Source organism: Lissotriton vulgaris, chromosome 5 (genome assembly GCF_964263255.1).
Source record: "Lissotriton vulgaris chromosome 5, aLisVul1.2, whole genome shotgun sequence".
Taxonomy (NCBI): Eukaryota; Metazoa; Chordata; class Amphibia; order Caudata; family Salamandridae; genus Lissotriton; species Lissotriton vulgaris.
This window is the reverse complement of record NC_141693.1, coordinates 1,101,272,978-1,101,291,311: the sequence shown is the minus strand read 5'-3', so window position 1 is coordinate 1,101,291,311 and position 18,334 is coordinate 1,101,272,978. Positions and strand designations below refer to the sequence as shown.

Below are 18,334 nucleotides of genomic sequence, written 5' to 3'. Positions count from 1 at the left end.
GCTTTGGGCCCTGTCCAGTGCTTGCCTCAACCCCGGAGACTGGTCCCCCAAGCCGCTGCTCTTACTTGTGAGCAGCCCCTGTTCGATTGCCCCAGTCCCCATGGATTTGTATTGGGCGCCCGACCTCAGACTTACACCCGGCCGCACATGTGCCCTTATGCTGCACTGCTGCACACTGAACATTACCCAATACTGATTGTAACTTCCGAAGACTGGTCTTGTAAGTCAAAGTTACCTATGTATGCTAAATGTTTTCTTCCTCCCATAGGTTATCAGAGCACATTACTATTACAAAATGTATCTACCTAAGACGAAGTTCTGTGGTTCTACAAAATAAATATAACCAAGTACTAGTTTTATAAATTGATCTTGGATTTATTCATATTGTGTGTTTTTAATTTATTACCACTGTGTACAACAAATGCTCAACACTACCCTCTGATAAGCCTAACTGCTGGCCCACGCTACCACAAAATAGAGAATTAGTATTATCTACTTTAGCATTTCTAAATCCACTGGGGATCCACTGAATTCTCTGCACACTATACCTCATCTTGGTACAGCATATAGAGAGCCAGCGTCCTACAAAAAGCCAGTGGAGCAAATGCAAGCATGGTGCCTAAGCACCACACTGGTCTAGACTGCCCTACCCAGACAGTCTATAGTGTCCTGGTCAGAGAATATGAAATACTTTGTCATGTCTTGGCCATCTCATATGACACATTGTAGGGTTGGATGAACGGTCTCCGGGATTGCTGGCAAGCTGTCTGCCATTCACTCCCACAATGCATTCATGCTATTACGTTACGAGGAGGCAGCTACTGGTGAGTGACCTAATGGAAAGGCTAGCTGACAGAAACATGCTTTTAGAAAATGTTTTCATAAGTTTGGACTCCCTTTCAGGTGAGGTGGTCGGAAATGTATTTGGATTAATTTTGCTTGTACCACTAGGCTTTTCCGAGTGGGATTTTGCAAAAGGAAATCCGGATCCCCAGGGGCATGCGCATGTCGCCTTGCTACCAGCCTGATAACTGGAGAGCAAGATCTTGGTTTTGCCCAGGTGGCCATAAGTCAAAAAGAGCATCAATAAAGGGAATAAGGGAGGAGCCAAGATGGCGGACGGGACGGACGTGTGAGCGCCCGGCTCCCCGAGCCGTCCGACCTAACATTAAAATCCTGGACTGTATCCTTCCTACACCTCGCTCAGATGGGGACACGAACGCGCTGGTGACAGTCACGTTCATTTGCGGCCTCCGCCGGCCGTTTCTGATGGAAATTGGCGGACTTAGCCGACCACCGGAGCTCCCCCTGAACCCTGCGCCGATTGACGCCGCTGGACGCTGCTATCCTTAACCGGTAGGACGGGCTGTGGAGACACCGGTGCTTGGGATTGCTTGCTGATTGCCAGGGGACGGGGGAACTCCCACAACGCACGGCCCCAGCGCTGATAGCTGCGTGCTCCTTAGTGTTGGGACGAAGGTACTTTCTACCGAGCCGCCCCCCTCCCTTCAGGGTGATTCCGAGGAGGAGATGAGAATGGCGCCTGCCTTCCAGCATGTACAGACGGATACTCCCTTCTCCCCTGCTTGCGTGGACCTGCCTGCACTAGACCAGGAGGCTGCTTGTAATGTGCCACAGTGCAGAGCGGATCGGCAGGGGCTGCAGAGTGTTCTGACTTATGGGGATATCCTTGATGCCCTTACAGACTTGCGGGCAACATGGCGGCGCAATGCTCAAGAGCTGGGGAGAAAGATCGAAGAGGCTACTTTTTTCACTATGCGACCGGGGCTGCCTGTCTCCCTGTTGCCCACGTGTGTTCCTACACTGGATACAATGTTGCAGCATGTACGAGCGGTAGACCGAGGTGTCCCCGGCTACAATGTTGCATGTCTCCCTACTGCCGATGCCATTGTTACAAAGTCTCCCCTCGCTCCGAGAATTGTGACTCTGCCTGAACAACTGCTGCCAGAGCTCCGTTTGTCGCCCTTCCAGCTGTTTGCCCCCTACGAGGATATTGCCTTCGGAGCCTCTTTTCTGCGCTGCTGGAGTGTGTGTCATCCTGCACGGCAGGGGGGGTTCGCCATTTTGTCCGCTGCAGCTGTCGGAGACTGGGATCACTCGTCTTCTTCACTTCTGCCCCTCCCATGTCGAGAGCGGCCATCTTGCTCCTTTGTTCTGCCTGCACAGTGTCCGCGGAGATGGTCATGCCTGGAGAGATTTCGTCGTTCTGGCCAGGGTTGAAGGTGCCCCTCATCTCGATTTTGCTTGACCGGCTGGCGGAGACCCGGACTGTACTGTATTTTGCTATGCTTAATTGTTGCAACTTTAGCCTTTTTCCCACTTGCGATTGCGATTAGTATGTTCTTCTGTGTTTCTTGTTGATGGGGAGGCGGTTCTGTACGGGACCGGGACTCTAAGTGCTAATGTTCTATTCATAGGAGCTGGCTTGTTTTGCACCCGCTACCAGGCCGAGATTGGGCTGATTCCTAACAAACTGGCTTCCCGGGTGGACTGACTCGGAATTGGGACTGCTTGTGTGTACTGTTAGCGCACATGGCGAAATGACTTTTTCCATCTATGCTATTGTCGCAATTGACTACAGCACTGTTGCTTTTGGAGTGGGAGGTTTTAGTGTGTGGAAACTGTGGATGGCCGGGGGTCCCGGGTGCTCTGATGTTACGTAGGCTCCTCCCCACCTTCTTCTTTTTGGGAGTTTAGATCAGAATAGTGCATTCTTTTCTCACCCCCTATATCATAGGTGTTCACGTTTTTCTTTCCTCTTCTTCATTCTTCTCTTGCTCTTCTTTCTCTTCTATATTTCGGGTTTACTGGGCGACAGGCACTATGCTGGGGGGGGGGGTAGGCCGTAGCCTCCGCATTGGTGTAGGGTGGGGGGGTAATTTAGTAGCTTTATTGGTTCTATGGGCCTTTATTTCTTTCTTTGTTTTCTGTGCTTTTCCTTGGTTGATTCTGGGTCCGGGCTTGGGGTTGGCTGAATGGGGATGGCGCTGTAGGGGTGCGTATTTACTGTGTGAATATCCTGCTGTCGATTTGCACCGCCTCACTGCCTGAGATTTTAAATTTCCACGGTTGTTTTCCGAAATACTGCCGCTCTCCCGTGATGTGAAGATAGTATGCGGACTTGAATCTCCTTGGATTTATTCTTCACTGCCTTTTTCCCTGAAAAAACTATAAAAATTTTAAAATTAACCTTCATTTCTCCTTCCCCCTGGTGTCATGGTTCCTCTCAGTGTAACTTACACAAATTGTCGCAATTATTTGTCCGTTGACGCTTGGGGGCCACAATGTTTGTATTAGTGCTCAAAAGTATCGTGGCCGGCCTGATGGTTGTAGGCCCGTATTTGTTCTTTTTATATGCACGAATAAAGGTTTTCAAAAAATTTAAAAAAAAAAAAAAAATAAAGGGAATAAGAGGTTTGTGGTTGTGTGTCCTGGGTTAAGGTCCGCAGTCTGTGCATTTTCTTTGACCCCGACTCCCTCATGAAGGTTATACCCTTAATGTGGAACATTTCCATCCAAGATTCCACAGTTTAGCCAGCTGCACAATACTGGAACTGTGGGTTGCAGTACAATTTGAAGTCACTGCAAAGTATTCTCTCAGGAGCTTGTTTGTAAGAAGCTCCAAAGAGGCCATAGCAGTATGTTGCATTGCAACAAGCTGCTGGCTGTGAATTTCTCAGATGGGCGGGCAGCAAGTGCTCACAACAATGCATAATGAAAATATTCCTCTGGCCATGGTTTGGGATCAGTTGGAATAAGTCAATCCCACTTGATTAGAAAAAGCACAAAAGTGGAGAGGATAAAAATGACCATCTACCTAGTGCTTAATTTGTAAAGAAATGTGTGCCTGGGTGCAAATATTTCTAAAAAGCCCACTGACACAGATGCCAAATGTCGGGGCTGATGAATACTAAGGCTGTCTAGTCTTGACTTCACCTCATGTCTCTTTCATCTCCCAACAAACTCATACTGCCCCTTTACCTCTCTCACAGGTACTTTTTCCATTCCTGATTTCTCCATTTCTCACATTTTTTCTGTCTTTCCCTCTTTATTTTCATCCCTTTGTTGCTTATCTCGCTCTTCTTCAGATTACAAGTTTGATGATTAAAAATAAATCCTGGGAGAGAAAGTTACAGAATCCATGTAGATACACAAAATTCCTACCACCCAGCATTCCTACACTTCTCCTAATAAAAACGGGACCCCACTTGTGAGGCAGATTCAGGAGCTTTCCCTCACAGGAATATGAGTAAAATGCTAGATTTTGACCCCCGAGGGGAAAAGAAAGTCCTGGGGTGCATTTAAAAAAACAAATACTCTGTAGTTGGAGCAGTGTCAATGAAAACTAATATCAGTCTAAAAACTCAAATTAAATAAAGTTAAACCATGACCTATGCTTCTATCATGCTTGTATGTTTGTAAGACCAGATTTCATGCTGGAAATAGGATATTAAACTGTCAGCAGACATACAATGAATAACAAAATACATTCAACCTCCAAGTCACTCTAGTTATTAAATTGCTCCAGTTTTTTTTCCCCACAATTTAAAAAAGTACCTGTTTAAAGGTCAGCTGTATGGCTTCATATTTTCGAAGTTCTAGGACATTCATCAGCTCCATGATAGATTTGTAACCTCTGTCCAATTCCTCCTGTCGTTTTATCAGCTTCTCTTTTTGCTCAGAGAAATTCACAAACTGGTCTAAGGCTTTTTTATTGACATGGCTGTATTTCTTTAGCTCAGTGTTGCACTGCTCCAACTTGCGAAACAACTATAGGAAGTAGGATAACAGCAATGAAAATAAATACAAACTAAATTCAGTTTCAGTAATAAAGATAAATGTAAAATAACTGATTAAGTTGGTCTCTAAACAGAATTTACAATTTTCATAAACAAAAATATGGAGCTTCATGTACTAAAATTAATAAAAACATGTGGGAGGCAATATTTTAACAATAACATCAATATATATATATATATATGTATATATATATATATATATATTTTTTTTTTTTAATTCAGGCTTTTAAAGAGCGGCTGGATGTTTCACCATGCCTTAATAAAATGGACCAACTGTCTTAACTCCACCAGCAACCTTGTGGAAAAAGGGATTCGGAGCAAATATGAGGATGCGTGTGTGATTTACAAACTAAAAAATAAACAGCGCTGCACCAGCAAGACATCACAAGTAATTATGAAAATATATACATATTTTTGTTGGCTTCTAGCTTAGAAACAATTCAAAAAAGGAATAAGCTACATTTCCTTAAGCATTTCGAAATGTTTAAATTAGAGTTACTTCTTAAAATTACTATATTGCAATTCACCAAAGAGAACTGCTAAAATATGCTGCCACAATATAGAGTTTAAACCTTCAGTGCTTAAAAGACAACTGCTAAGAAAAATTAGTTATTTATAGAATTACCCCCAGGCATCAGACTGGATCCGGAAAGTTTTTTTGTCAGCAGTACCTCTTCGTGTTGGAAGGTGGCGTCGGTCGGCTCCGTGTTAGTCGTTGGCGTCATGTCTCCGGGATGATGTCGCGGTAGCTACTTAGACGCCCCCCTCGCATGCGGACGTCAGTTCACGACTTTCCACACCAGAAACACAGAGCCATGCAAGACACTGACCACTGTGCAAAAAACTAGGGCCCTGAAAGGATTTCCTTAACCCTAGAAATCAGTTCGCAGAACGGGCAGGATGGGATGGGGTGGTAAGGAATCTAGAACTAACTAAGGTTTCTTACAGATATATCGTTACCAAAGGTAAGTAACTTGTTCATCTGAAATAAACACGTAAGGTATAGATTCATTACCTTAGAATAGATACCCCAGCAATACCATTCCCGGAAGTGGGTTTGCGAACCATGATCACACCGGAAAGTCCTGGAGAACAGAACGGCCAAAGAAGCCATCTCTCCTGACTGGACTGTCAAGGCAGTAGTGTTTCGTAAATGTGTGCAACGAAGCCCACTTAGCTGTCTGACAGATGTCCTTCAGAGGAAAGCCTTGTCCCAGAGCAGTAGCGGCTGCCGTCGCCCTGGTGGAATCGGCGCGCAGCCCCACTGGAGGCTCCTTCCTCAGCAGTGAATAACAGGCTTTGATACACAAAATGACCCATCGGGAGATAGTCCGCTTGTGTACGGCCCGAACCTTTCTTGGCACCCACATACCCAACAAAGAGCTGGTCATCCACCCGGAACTGTTTGGTGCGATCCAGATAAAAGGAAAGCGCACGTTTTGAGTCCAGACGGTGGATCCTCTCTTCCTCTTTCGGAGGCGGAAAGAAGGTGAGCAAAGTGATGTACTGCCCGATGGGAAAGGCAGTGACAACCTTGGGCAGGAAGGAGTCCTGACACTACCTTGTCTGGATGGACAGACAGGAAAGGAGGCTTAGATGAAAGAGCCTGGAGCTCACTCACTCTTCTGGCAGATGTGATGGCAACCAGGAATGCAGTTTTAAACATCAGAAGCCTCAAAGGACAGTTGTAAAGCGGCTCAAAGGGAGGGCACATTAAACAAGTCAAAACTAGATTCAAGTCCCACTGAGGCATAACGAAACGAATAGGAGGAATGAGATGAGTTATGCCTTTCAAGAAACTATTTTCAACTGGAAACTTCAAAAGAGAAGGGTGATCTGGAAGCAGATGGAAGGCAGTAATGGCCGAGAGCTAGCCATTGGTAGTACCCAGACCAGAGGCAAAGCAAGGAGGAACAAGAGGACCTCAGAAAGAGGGGCAGAGAGGGGATCCACAGCCTTTGCTGTGCACCATGCCACAAATTTCTTCCACCGGCAGGCGTATACCGTCTTAGTGGAGGGATGCCTGGCTGCCAAGAATACATCACAAACTTAGGGAGGCAGGTCAAAAGGCGTCAACTGCCGCCGCTCAATCTCCATGCAAGGAGGTGGAGGCTGGATAAGTTCAGGTGGAGGACAGTTTCCTGTTGCTTTGACAGACGATCCTCCAGAAGAGGCAGATGGGACGGAGGATCGATGGCCATGTTGAGCAGCTCGGGATACCAGACTCTTTGTACCCAATCCGGAGTCACAAGGATGACTTGGGCCTGGTCGCGCCTGATCTTCTTCAGCACTCTGGGCAGATGTGGTATAGGCGGAAAGGCGTACAACAGACCGCAACTCCACTCGCGACGAAAAGTGTCGCCTAGCGAGTGCCGCCTTGGTTGTAAATTCCAAGCGCAGAATTGCTGACATTACACGTTCTCTTCGGTGGCAAATAGATCTAACCAAGGCTCTCCTCACTGTTGAAAGAGACCTTGCACCACCTCCGAGTGAAGACGCCATTTGTGATCCATCATGCACCTGCAGCTGAGTTTGTCGGCCCTGGCGTTCAATGAACCCGCCATTTGTTGAACCACCAGGGATATGCCCTGATGTACCAGCCTTGTCCAGAGGCCGAGGGCCTCCTGACATAGGGTCCACAACCCCACCCCGCCCTGTTTGTTGCAGTACCACATGGTGGTAGTGCAATTGTCGTGCAGTACCCTCCGAGATCTAAACGTAATCGGACAGATTCCCCTGGTGCTGCGCTCACTGGAACTTCAGGCCCCACTGCAGAGCCCACATATGCCATCTGGCATGATCGACCAGCAGGATGCAGAAGGCCATGAGGCCCAGCAGCCTCAAGGTCATCTTGATCGAAACTCGGGATAGAGGCTGAAAGATTGGAATCATAACCGGAATATTGCAGGCTCGCTGTTCGGTAGGATAAACCCGAAACCGCGTTGTGTCCAGAACCGCTCCCCTGAAGAGGAGCTTCTGAGAAGGAATCAGGTGTGACTCTGCACATTGATGGAGAACCACAGCGATTGCAGGAGGTCGGCCGTAGTCTGGAGACGACTGCCTGGGGCGAGCCCGCCTTCAACGGCCAGTCGTCGAAATAGGGGAAGACTGAAACGCATTATGCAGGGCGGCTGGAGAGGTCCAAGGACTTGGCTGTAGCCAGTGAGTCCTTGAAACCCTCTAGAGCGTTGTCCGCTTTGTCGCCAAAAAGGCGACAGCCATCAAAGGGCTTGTCCATAAGGGTATTCTGGACATCCCGCGAAAAGCCAGTAGATCTCATCCAGGTGTAGCGACGAAGGACTTCGTCGGTGGAAATCGTCCTGCCCAGAGAATCAGCAGTATCCAGCCCACAACGGATGGTTAACTGCGCTGCATCCCTCTCGGCGGCAACAGCCTGGGAGAGCACTGTCCGGGCCTCCTCTGGCCACTGAGGCAGCACCTGCGCCACCATATCCCACACAGAGTGGGAACAACAGCCCAATAGACATGCAGTGTTTACCAAACGCAGTCCCAAGCTGGCAGAAGAGAAAATATTCCCAAGATGATCCAGCTTCTTGGATTCCCTTTCCGGTGGCGCGGAAGGGAAGGCGCTCTTGGAAGTAGAAGCTTGGACCACCAAGCTCTCCGGGGTGGGGTGTTGGGAGAGGAAAGTGGGGTCGCCCGGAGCTGGGCGATGGTGTCGGGCAATCATCCTATCCACGGGAGCCCCCGTGTTGGGCCTGGACCAGGTGCCCGAAAGGACGACTGTAAGGGCCTCATTAAACTGCAGCAGGGGCTCCAAAGAGCTCGCTGCCGGCTGAATCACCTCTCTCAGGAGGTTAGCCCTGACCACCACCGTAGGAAGCTCGAGATTGAGTGCCTTGGCCGCCCTACACAACACCACTGCGTATGACGCTCCCTCCTCCGTAGCCACGGTAAGCAGAGACAACATGCCAAGGTCAGGGGAGGTGTCTAGACCACTAGCATCCCCCAATTCCTCTCCCCAGTCCTGCTCACATTCTAGCTGATCAGTCAACTGCCGGTGTGCCGCTGCATCAGATCTGCAGAGCAGCCACGTGGTCCAGCAGGCACACGTTTACAAAACACTACTGCCTGGGTGCCATCAACGAAGCAGATACTGCAGTGGGACAGGTTGTGCTTTGCAATCTTTTTCAATAAGGTGAGCCTCTGTCTTCCCTCCTCCATTATGGTTTACCATGTTACTGTATGACTTGCATGAATACACATATATATATATATATATATATATATATATATATATATATATATATATATATATATATATACACAAGTTTTCTTTATTGGGCACAATATATATATGCTTTGGTCTTATAAGTCTGTTCATGGGTATCATAATTATGGAAGACTTTTTCGGCTATTACTGCTCTCTATTTTATATTCAAGCATGTGAATCTATGAAAGACACCCTAATACTGGAGAAGAACAATTGTTACTTACCTGTAAACAGGTGGTTCTCCAGTATTGGTGTCTTTCATAGATTCACATGCGACCCGCCCACCTCCCCTCAGAGGCTTTCTTCTCCTCATAGACTCTGTGGTCACTCTTGTGCTGCGAAAGTTCTGACGTACTGAGCTCTGAGGAGAAGGTTCTGGAGGGCTGCTGGCGCCTGATTGGCTACAGTTTGGACCAACATAATGACAGGAATAGACTACAAGTGTCTTTTCTCTCTTCATGTATTCCTATGTGGAATTATGTCTAGGCTTTTACTGCCTTTTTGCTAATGTATATTTCATGTGTTATGTTTTTACATATACATATTATAAGTATGTTATTACTATTTTATTTACAGTGGGACTCCCACTCCGACGACGGGGAATATTCAAGCATGTGAATCTATGAAAGACACCCTAATACTGGAGAAGAAGCAGCGCCGGTGCAGGCATAATAAGGTCAACTGGCGCCGTTCCGGATCCAGGCCTGGATCCAAGGGGGGCCTCCGGGTTCGGGCTGTCCAAAGATGGTGTGCATCGCCTCGTAAAATTTACAAAGCTGGGCAGGAGTCGCCCTGGGTCCCGAAAAGGGAGAGAAGCCCGGAGTCGAGTATCCAGGATCCGCATGCGGAGCAGCAGGAGGGGCACTACCCACACCCCTCGTCGCATCAGCCGACCGGCGTGGAGAAGTCGAAGGGCGATGCTTCTTCGACTTCTTCTTGTGCTTCCACTTACCCGACCCCGAGTGCGTAGACTTGGAAGAGCGATGATGGCTCCGCGACCAGTCCCTCGACCTCCCTTGCGACCAGGACCTCGAACGGTGCAGAGCCGACTGCCAAGAAGCTTTCAGGACCGCTCCCGCAAAGCCTTCGGAGCCATGGACCGGCAGACGGAGCACGCCTTGGGGTCGTGGTCGCGCCCCAGGCAAAAGAGGTACACGCAATGCGGATCCGTAACAGACATCAGTTGAGAGCCTTGAAGCCGGGCATCCCTACGTGAACCAGGAGTCGTACACTTAAAAAGACGTCGACAAAAGTCGCTCAAAAAGTTCAGTAAAAAATTGACTGGAGGTAAAGCTCTCCCCGGATCTGCGCTGGCTGGCGCGGAAAAAAATAAAGAACTGAAGTCAGCGAGGATGACGTCTAAGTTGCTACCACAACCTCATCCCAGCAAAACAACGCCAATGACGTACTGCAGACGAAAGAACTTTCCGGATCCAGACTGACGCCTGGGGGTAGTTCTAAAGTAAGGAATCTAACTAACGTGTTTCTTTCAGATGAACAAGTTACTTACCTTCAGTAACACCTTATCTGATAGAGACTCAATCTAGCCATAGAGTTCTTACCTTACAATTATCCCCAGGCGTCAGACTGGATCTGGATATTTTTATGGAGCAGTGCTCTTGTGCGCTGGCAGATGGCTTAGTTCAGCTCTACGTGAAGTTGTCCACACCAGAAGTGAACGTCAGTTACTGTTCTCAACTTTCCATGCCAGAAGCGCGGAGCCACGAGGTACGCTGACCATTAGTGTGGAACACTAGGGCCCTAAAAGAAGAAACAGCCCTGTCCCTAGAAATTAATTATCACACACATGGAGGAGTAGAGAGATGCAATACAGCGGTGGCACGTGCTTCGTGAAAAAATACTGCCATCACTCACAGAATTGTGACATGCTTCATCATGTCATTAGTAATTTAATAGGGGAGGTCGAAGTAGGGGGATAGTTCCTCTTCCCACGTCTTTCTGTGTGTGAGTGACCTAGAAATTAATTCACAAAGCGTGCAGGATGGGTGTGTCAGTAAGGAATCTGCGGCTAGATAGTCTCCACTAGATAAGGCGCTACCAAAAGTAAGTTCCTTGTTCATCTGATAGAGACTTCTAATCTTAGAATCCTTAACTGAGAATAGATACCCAAGCAATACCTACACGGAGCTAAGTTTGTGGATCAATTTCACATGAGAAATTCCTGCAGGATCTGATAGGCAAAATGACCATCCCCACGAACCTGACTGTCCGGGCAGCTGTGTTTGGTAAACGTGTGCAGGGAAGCCCACGATGTCACCTGGCATATATCCAGGACAGACCTTCGCAAGCTAAGGCAGTGGTTGCAGCTTTAGCTCAGGTGGAATGAATGCACACACACACCCTCAGGGGGTTGCATACCAGCCAATGTGTAGCAGATTTTGATACAGAGCAGATCCTTCGTGAGATGGTCCTCTTCTATGCGGCCCATCCTATCTTCGCGCCGACATACCCCTACAAAGAGTTGGTCGTCCAACTGGAATTCTCATGTGCAGTCAAGGTAGAACAACAACTCTCTTTTTGGGTCCAAACAGTGAAGTCGCTCCTCTTCCTTGGAGGGATGCAGTGGAGTGTAAAAAGTAGACAGAGTGATGGATTGGCTTATGTGTGTGACCACTTTCGGGAGAAAGGTAGCTCTTGTATGCAGCACCAGTTTCTTTGGGATGATGTTCAGATAAGGTGGTTTGGATAATGCCTGAAACTCACCGACACTCTAGACAAATGTGATAGCCACGAGAAAGGCTGTATTGATAGTAAGGAGCCTGAGTGGACATTTGTGCAGGTACTCAAAGGGAGCACACATAAGGAAAGTGAGGACAAGATTGAGGACCCACTGGGGCATTATGAAAGGATAAGGTGGGAACACATTTTATAAACCTTTCTGAAACATATTTACAATAGGGGATTGGCAGGTCAGGCAACCACAGAAAAGCTGAAAAAGTAGAGAGATAGCCCTTTAGAGTGCCCAAGAGCAGAGCCCTGCTGGGCATACACATGATGAAAAGAAGAACCTGAGCAAGGGGGGCAGAACGGGGATCGATCTATTTTTCTGTACACCATGCCACAAATTTTCCCCAATGAAGAGCGTAAACAGTTTGGTGGAGGGATGCCTGGCTGCCAAGATAACGTTACAGACTTGTGAGGAGGGTAGAAAGCTCTCAACTGCCACCACGCAATCTCCATGCAAGAAGGCGGAGCGTTTGCAAGGTCTGTTGGAGAACCCTCCCCTGGTGTTACAACAGAAGATTCTCCGGAAGGGACAGCCTGATCACAGGACGATGGCCATGCCCAACAGCTCAGTATACCAGAGTCTCTGTGCCCAGTCCGGAGGCACAAGGATGACTTGGGCCCGGTTGTTCCAGATCTTCTTGAGAATTCTGGGCAGGAGTGGTATGGGAGGATAGGAGTAGAGGAGTCCTGAGCTCCACTCAAGATGAAAAGTGTCTCCCAGCGAGAGCAGCCTTGGAGAGTCCACTGTGCAGAACTATTGGCATTGAGCGTTCTCAGCGAACAAATCTAACCACGGCTCTCCCCACTGCTGAAAGAAACCTTACACCACCTCCGGATGAAGGCGCCATTCGTGATCCGCTAGGCAACTTCAGCTGAGTTTGTCCGCTCTGAAGTTCAGAGAGCCCGCCAGATGTTGAACCACCAGGGAAATGCCCTGATGTTCCAGGCCTGTCTAGAGACGCAGGGCCTCTTGACAAAGTGCCCATGACACCACCATTCCATGTTTGTTGCAATACCACATGGTGGAAAGGCTTTCAATGCCAACCGGATCACCCAGAGCTCCAACTGGTTGGTGTGGAGTCCGGAATCCACCAGAGACCGTAGGCCTCTGATTTCCAACTCTCCCTTATGGTTGCCCCATCCCAAGAGTGACCTATCTGTCACTACAGTCGGATCTGGTTGGGGAAGGGAAAGAGGTGTGCCACCGACCCAGCTGTGATGCGTTAACCACCAATGCAGATCTTTCGCAGTTCCCTCCGAGATCTGGACCATGTCGGAGATATTCCCATGTTGCCGCACCCAGTGGAACTTCAGGTCCTACTGCAGAGACTGCGTATGCCAACAAGAATGTGTCACCAGCAGTATGGAGGAGGCCATGTGGCCCAGTAGCCTCAGAGTTAGTCCCGCCGAAATAAAGGGTAGAGGCTGAAACACTGGTATCGTAGCCTAATATTCTGGACTCGCCGTTCAGGAGGGTAGAGCAGATACTGCACCATGTTCAGAACAGCTACGATGAAAGGGAGCTTCTGAGAGGAAGTCAGGTGTGATTTCGAAATGCTGATGTTGAACCCCCAGAGAATGCAGGAGGTCCGCCGTAGTCTGGAGGTGGTAGAAGTCAGCCTGGGGCAAGCCCACCTTCAACAGCCAGTCGCTGAGATAGGGGAAGACTGCCACCCCTGATTCCAGTAGATGAGCTGCAACCACCGCAATCCCCTTGGTGATGGTAAGGCCAAAGGGGGAAGTGGCAAATTGAAAGTGCTTGTGACCAACCATGAACCGCAGGTAATGACGTGAAAATATGAGTACTGCAAGTTCAAAGCTACCGTCTACTCTACTGGGTCCAGGGCAGACAGCACCTGAGCATTTTGACATTCTTCTTGCGGAAAAAATTGAGAGCGTGTAGGTTGAGGATAGGAGGAAGGCTTCCATCATTTTTAAGCATCCGAAAGTAGCTGGAATAGCAACCACTATCTACTTCTGGAATCAGCACTCTCTCTATGGCTCCCTTGGCCAAGAGAGCAATCACTTTCTGGCAGAGATTGAATAGGTGGTCCTCTGTCAGCCTCTCGTAAGTAGGTGGGATGGGGGGGATGGGTAGCCTTGAAGCAAAGGGAGTAGTCCATTCAGACACATTGCAAAACCCACCGATCTGATGATATAAACCATCAGTGGGGGAGGTGACAGCAAATATTGCCCCCTACTGGGTGCCCATGATGGTAAGAGGGCAGACTAAAAGGGTTTGGAAGCTGCAGCTGCTGAAGGAATGGTGGACTGGCCTGATCCACAGGGTCTGTGGGTACCGTGTCCTCTGCAACTAAGAAGCTTGTGCGCCGCGGTGGCTGGGCCGGTAAAGAGATGGCTAGAAGCCCCTTATATGGCCACGTAAGGAGCAAAAGGACAATTGGGGGTGACGAGGGGCCATGGAAAGGCCCAAGGACCTGGCAGCCGCCCTGAGCTCCAGATCCACCTGTTGATCACGACGGACACCAGAGACGCCAATGTGGATCCGGTAGGGGTCACTCCTGTACCCGCGGGCCCCAAAGCGGAGCGGAGGGAACAGGCCACCCAAATTTGAGGTGCATAGCCTCATATAATTATCTCAAATGGGTGGGATCGCTCTAACTCCCAGAAACATGGGGAAGCACGGAGGCGGCCCAGGTGCTGACCTAACTGTGAAGCCAAGCTTCGAAGGACGCTCCCTTGTTGTGTCAGCTGATGGATGAGGTGAAGTCCAAGCACGCTTAGATTACTTCTTGTTGTGGCAGTATTTACCCGAATGACCCGACAACTGTGAGAAAGTGCCCTATTTCTTGCATGGTATGTCCCCACTTTTTGCTGAATTGCTGATGTACTTTGACTGAGTGTGCCCTACGCTCCTGCCAATCAGGTACCCAGGGCCTGTGTTCCTTCCCTAAAAACTGTATTGAAGCCTAAACCCAATTGGCATCAATGGCCACATGTCAGCCCCTGGTAAATTGTACGCTAGGTACCCAGGGCACTGTGACCAGAGAAGGCTCTTAAGGGCTGCAGCACTTATTGTGCCACCCTTACACACACACTGCATTGGCAGGCTGCGTGTCTTGGTGCAGAACAAAACAAAGAGTCGACATGACACACATCCCTGTATGCAATGCCCATAAAACACTGCCCTGGCATTCATCAGTCACACGTTTAGCTGGGTGTCCTATGCCAGTGGAGAGGGTACAGGTGCATGAGCCCTTTACCCCTACAGTACCCAGGGCAATTCCTGGGCACTGTAAGTGCAGTGCTGCCATTAAGAGTATATGGTGTTGGGAGGTTGTCATTACGAACTCAACAGCACCATAGTGGGCACACTGAAGACTGAGAAGTTTGGTATCAAACTTCTCAGCACATTAAACCCACACTGATGCCAGTGTTGGATTTAATATAAAATGCACAACAGAGGGCATCTTAGAGATGCCCCCTGAAACTCGACCAACACCCAGTGACCTGACTTTGTGGCTGCCGAGGCTGCCACCATCAGACATGTTTCTGGACCTCTGGGTCGAGAGCTTGCCGCTCTCGGGGGCTTGAAACAATGCACATCCTGGGACAAGGTGCCAAGCCTCCTCCCCCAGAATGGGCAGGGTACACGAAGGAGAAGCTTCAAAGGCATATACTGCCTTTGTGAGCTTCTCCAGGCCACTTGCTGTACTCAGCAACTGGTCCCCACTGGTTCTACCCCCCACTTTGGGTGGGAAAAACAAAGTGAGGAAGGGAGATGTGCCAACCTCTGCCAACTCCACCCTCTAGGGTGGGGGAGGCGAGGTGAAGCACAACCTCGAGCCCCTGCCATCTTGAGGATGGGGGTACTCAGCCAACCAGGGACAGGCTTCTGCCTCCCTCCCACTGGAGAGTGGCAGAATAGGGGGTGTACCCACCCCAGGGAAGGGACCCATTGGTCCCTGCCCTTACCTACCTGTAAACGCCCCTAAATGTAGTATTTTAGGGGCACCCTGAACCTTCCTTCCTCAGATCCAGATTCCAAAACTACAAGAAGAAAAAGATGAAAGAAGACCTGCATTACAGCTGCTAACAAGAGGACGACACCAACTGACTTAGCCCCAGCTGTACCGGCTAGTCGACCCTCGAACCTGCTCCTGCTACACCCCCGCCATTGACGACATAGGAGAACGCGTTGGCCACATTGTTTCGATACGCTGCCGAGGATTAATGATTCACCAACTCTATTTCTTCAGCCGCAGTCTACGGTAAATAAACACACAGACAGCTTTAGTGTGCACACTACAACTCGTAACTTGGACTGCCACTTTCTCAAGATACGCTTACTCCATTTCTTCAGCCACAGCCCACGGTGAATTAATACATCGACGGCTATATTGTGCAGACCACAACTCATAACTAGGACTGCTACTTTTTCAAGAACATTAACTTCCCCCTTTTTTAATACTGGTGACTCGACTGGACAGCGAGCAAATACAAACGTTGATTAAAATCAGAATATAGACGTTAGCTTCTTTCAACATCTGAATACTAAAACATCTTCCTGACAGAAGCTATAAATTCATATATTTTTGGTTTTTGTCAACTTACCGTCCTGAAGATGGTCTGACGGTCTCATCCCCACCACAGACCGAAACGTCGACAGTGGCATCTCTTCTGACTAACATTGATTGTCTAAAAGTCTACAGAAAGATGTCAACATAGCTGTTGTATAGGCTAAAATATTGTCACCTTGCAAGCTATGTTTGGTTGCTTTTTATCATTTTATACCCGTTTCATATATTAAATATAGGATTTTTTCATAGTACAGTTTTCGCCCTGTGTGTCACTTATGTAATTACTTTATGTGATTGCTATTTATCATTTGTTGAATTTGAAGAGATTTCTTAAAATTGTGTTTTGATTAGTTTCATTGTACACTACTAATTAGAGTGTGCTTTCAATTCATAATACAGAGATAAATTCTCGCAACAGCTTTTCACAAACAAAATCCCTTGTAGGCAATTTGTTTTTTTCATACCTGCTACACCCCGGCGCCTCCTGTGATCACCAACCTCAAAAACCCAGGAGGACCTGACTGCCTTGCTCAACTAAAGACTGGGACTCCCACAAGCAGTGGTTCTGCTCAAACATCTACAGCTCCTGGTGACAGCCAGAAACCGCGAATCCAGCACACTCTGCACCCGTTAAGCGTGAACAAAGACCACAAGGACATCCACCCGGCGACTGTGACCAAGAATCCAGCACCCAAGGTCTCCCCTCGACGCTCCTGCCAAAGCCTGCAGCCTCAACACCAGGGACCCCTCCAACCGCGGTAAGAGGGTAGGATTTCCCGACGCCTAAAGACACCCCTGCACCTGGCGCCCCATGGCCTCCAGTGCCCAACTCCGGGGTGCCTACCTAACCTACAGCTTCCCAACTTACCCCTCGAAGTGGCAGTCGTACCTGAAGAATCTCTGTCCCCGAGTCTGCAGCCTTTGTTCGTCTTGCAGTTTTCCCATTGAAATCCATTGGGCGCCAGACGGCCCAGAAGCACCCTGCACCCTGCCGTCCCAGTGTCACTGGGAGTGCACCATCTGTTCTGTTCAACTTCCCCACTTGCCCTGAGCAAGTGACCAGGAGCCATGCTCCCACAGCCGAGTGGCCTGCCTGCTAGCAGCCACCAACCGAAGGCCCCCTACCCACCATAGGCTAACACTATGCCTACTCTCCCTGCACCCGGCTGTCCCTGTGCTGCTGAGGGTGTATATACAGTCCCAACCTGAACTTGGGAGACCCCTGAGTCTAACCCCAGAACCTTAACTCTGCCAGTCGAGTACTTACCTGAAATCCGATAACTTACATTTTCTCCATAGGGTAACATTGACTGGTTTTCACTTGGAAATTCATTTAAGTGTCAAGTTTTGAAACTTTGAAATATTCACTAAAAAACATCCAAAAACGAAATTACTTATCTGTTACCAGGAGAGATCCCAGCGCTGTATCTTAGTACCCAGCACTGACCAGAAAAAGTGATTACAACTGTGATTTTCCGATAACCTGATTTTCCTCTATAGGATAACATTGCCTGGTTTTTAACAGAAATTCTTTTAAGTGTCGATTTTTGAAATATACACATATTCCTTAAAAATCGTCTGTGTAACAAAAACGATTTCTTTCAACTGTTTATAGGAGATGCAACAGGGCTGAATCCAGCATCCAGCCCGGAGTAAGAAAAACGTTCATAAAGTAAATGATATTGCAGTTTGCTTAGAATTCCCATTGAGCTCAATGTTATAAATGTGTTAAGTTTATGTTGCATATTGCAACAACTGTATCTATTGCATTCAAAAGTCTATTACTCATTGAAAGTATTCAACTATGGCATCTCATTCTGAGAAAGTATTTTTATACCAACCTGAGGTTCTAAAATAAAATAACAAGTATATTTATTATACAAAACAATTTGCCTAGAGTTCAGTTCTTGAGTGTGTGAGACCATTTGCTGACTGAGTGTGTACATCAAATTCTTTACTCTGTCCTCTGGTACTGCCTTACTGCTCGGACA

At 48.2% G+C, this 18,334-nt stretch overlaps 1 protein-coding gene across 1 annotated transcript in view; it reads right to left on the bottom strand.

Moving 5' to 3' along the window:
• SMC3 (structural maintenance of chromosomes 3) overlaps positions 1–18,334 on the bottom strand; it is an 889,895-nt gene that overhangs the window by 129,408 nt on the left and 742,153 nt on the right. The window contains exon 25 of the mRNA XM_086922774.1: positions 4,579–4,791. Coding sequence (XP_086778900.1) covers positions 4,579–4,791 — 213 coding nt within the window. The remainder of the gene's footprint in view (positions 1–4,578; positions 4,792–18,334) is intronic.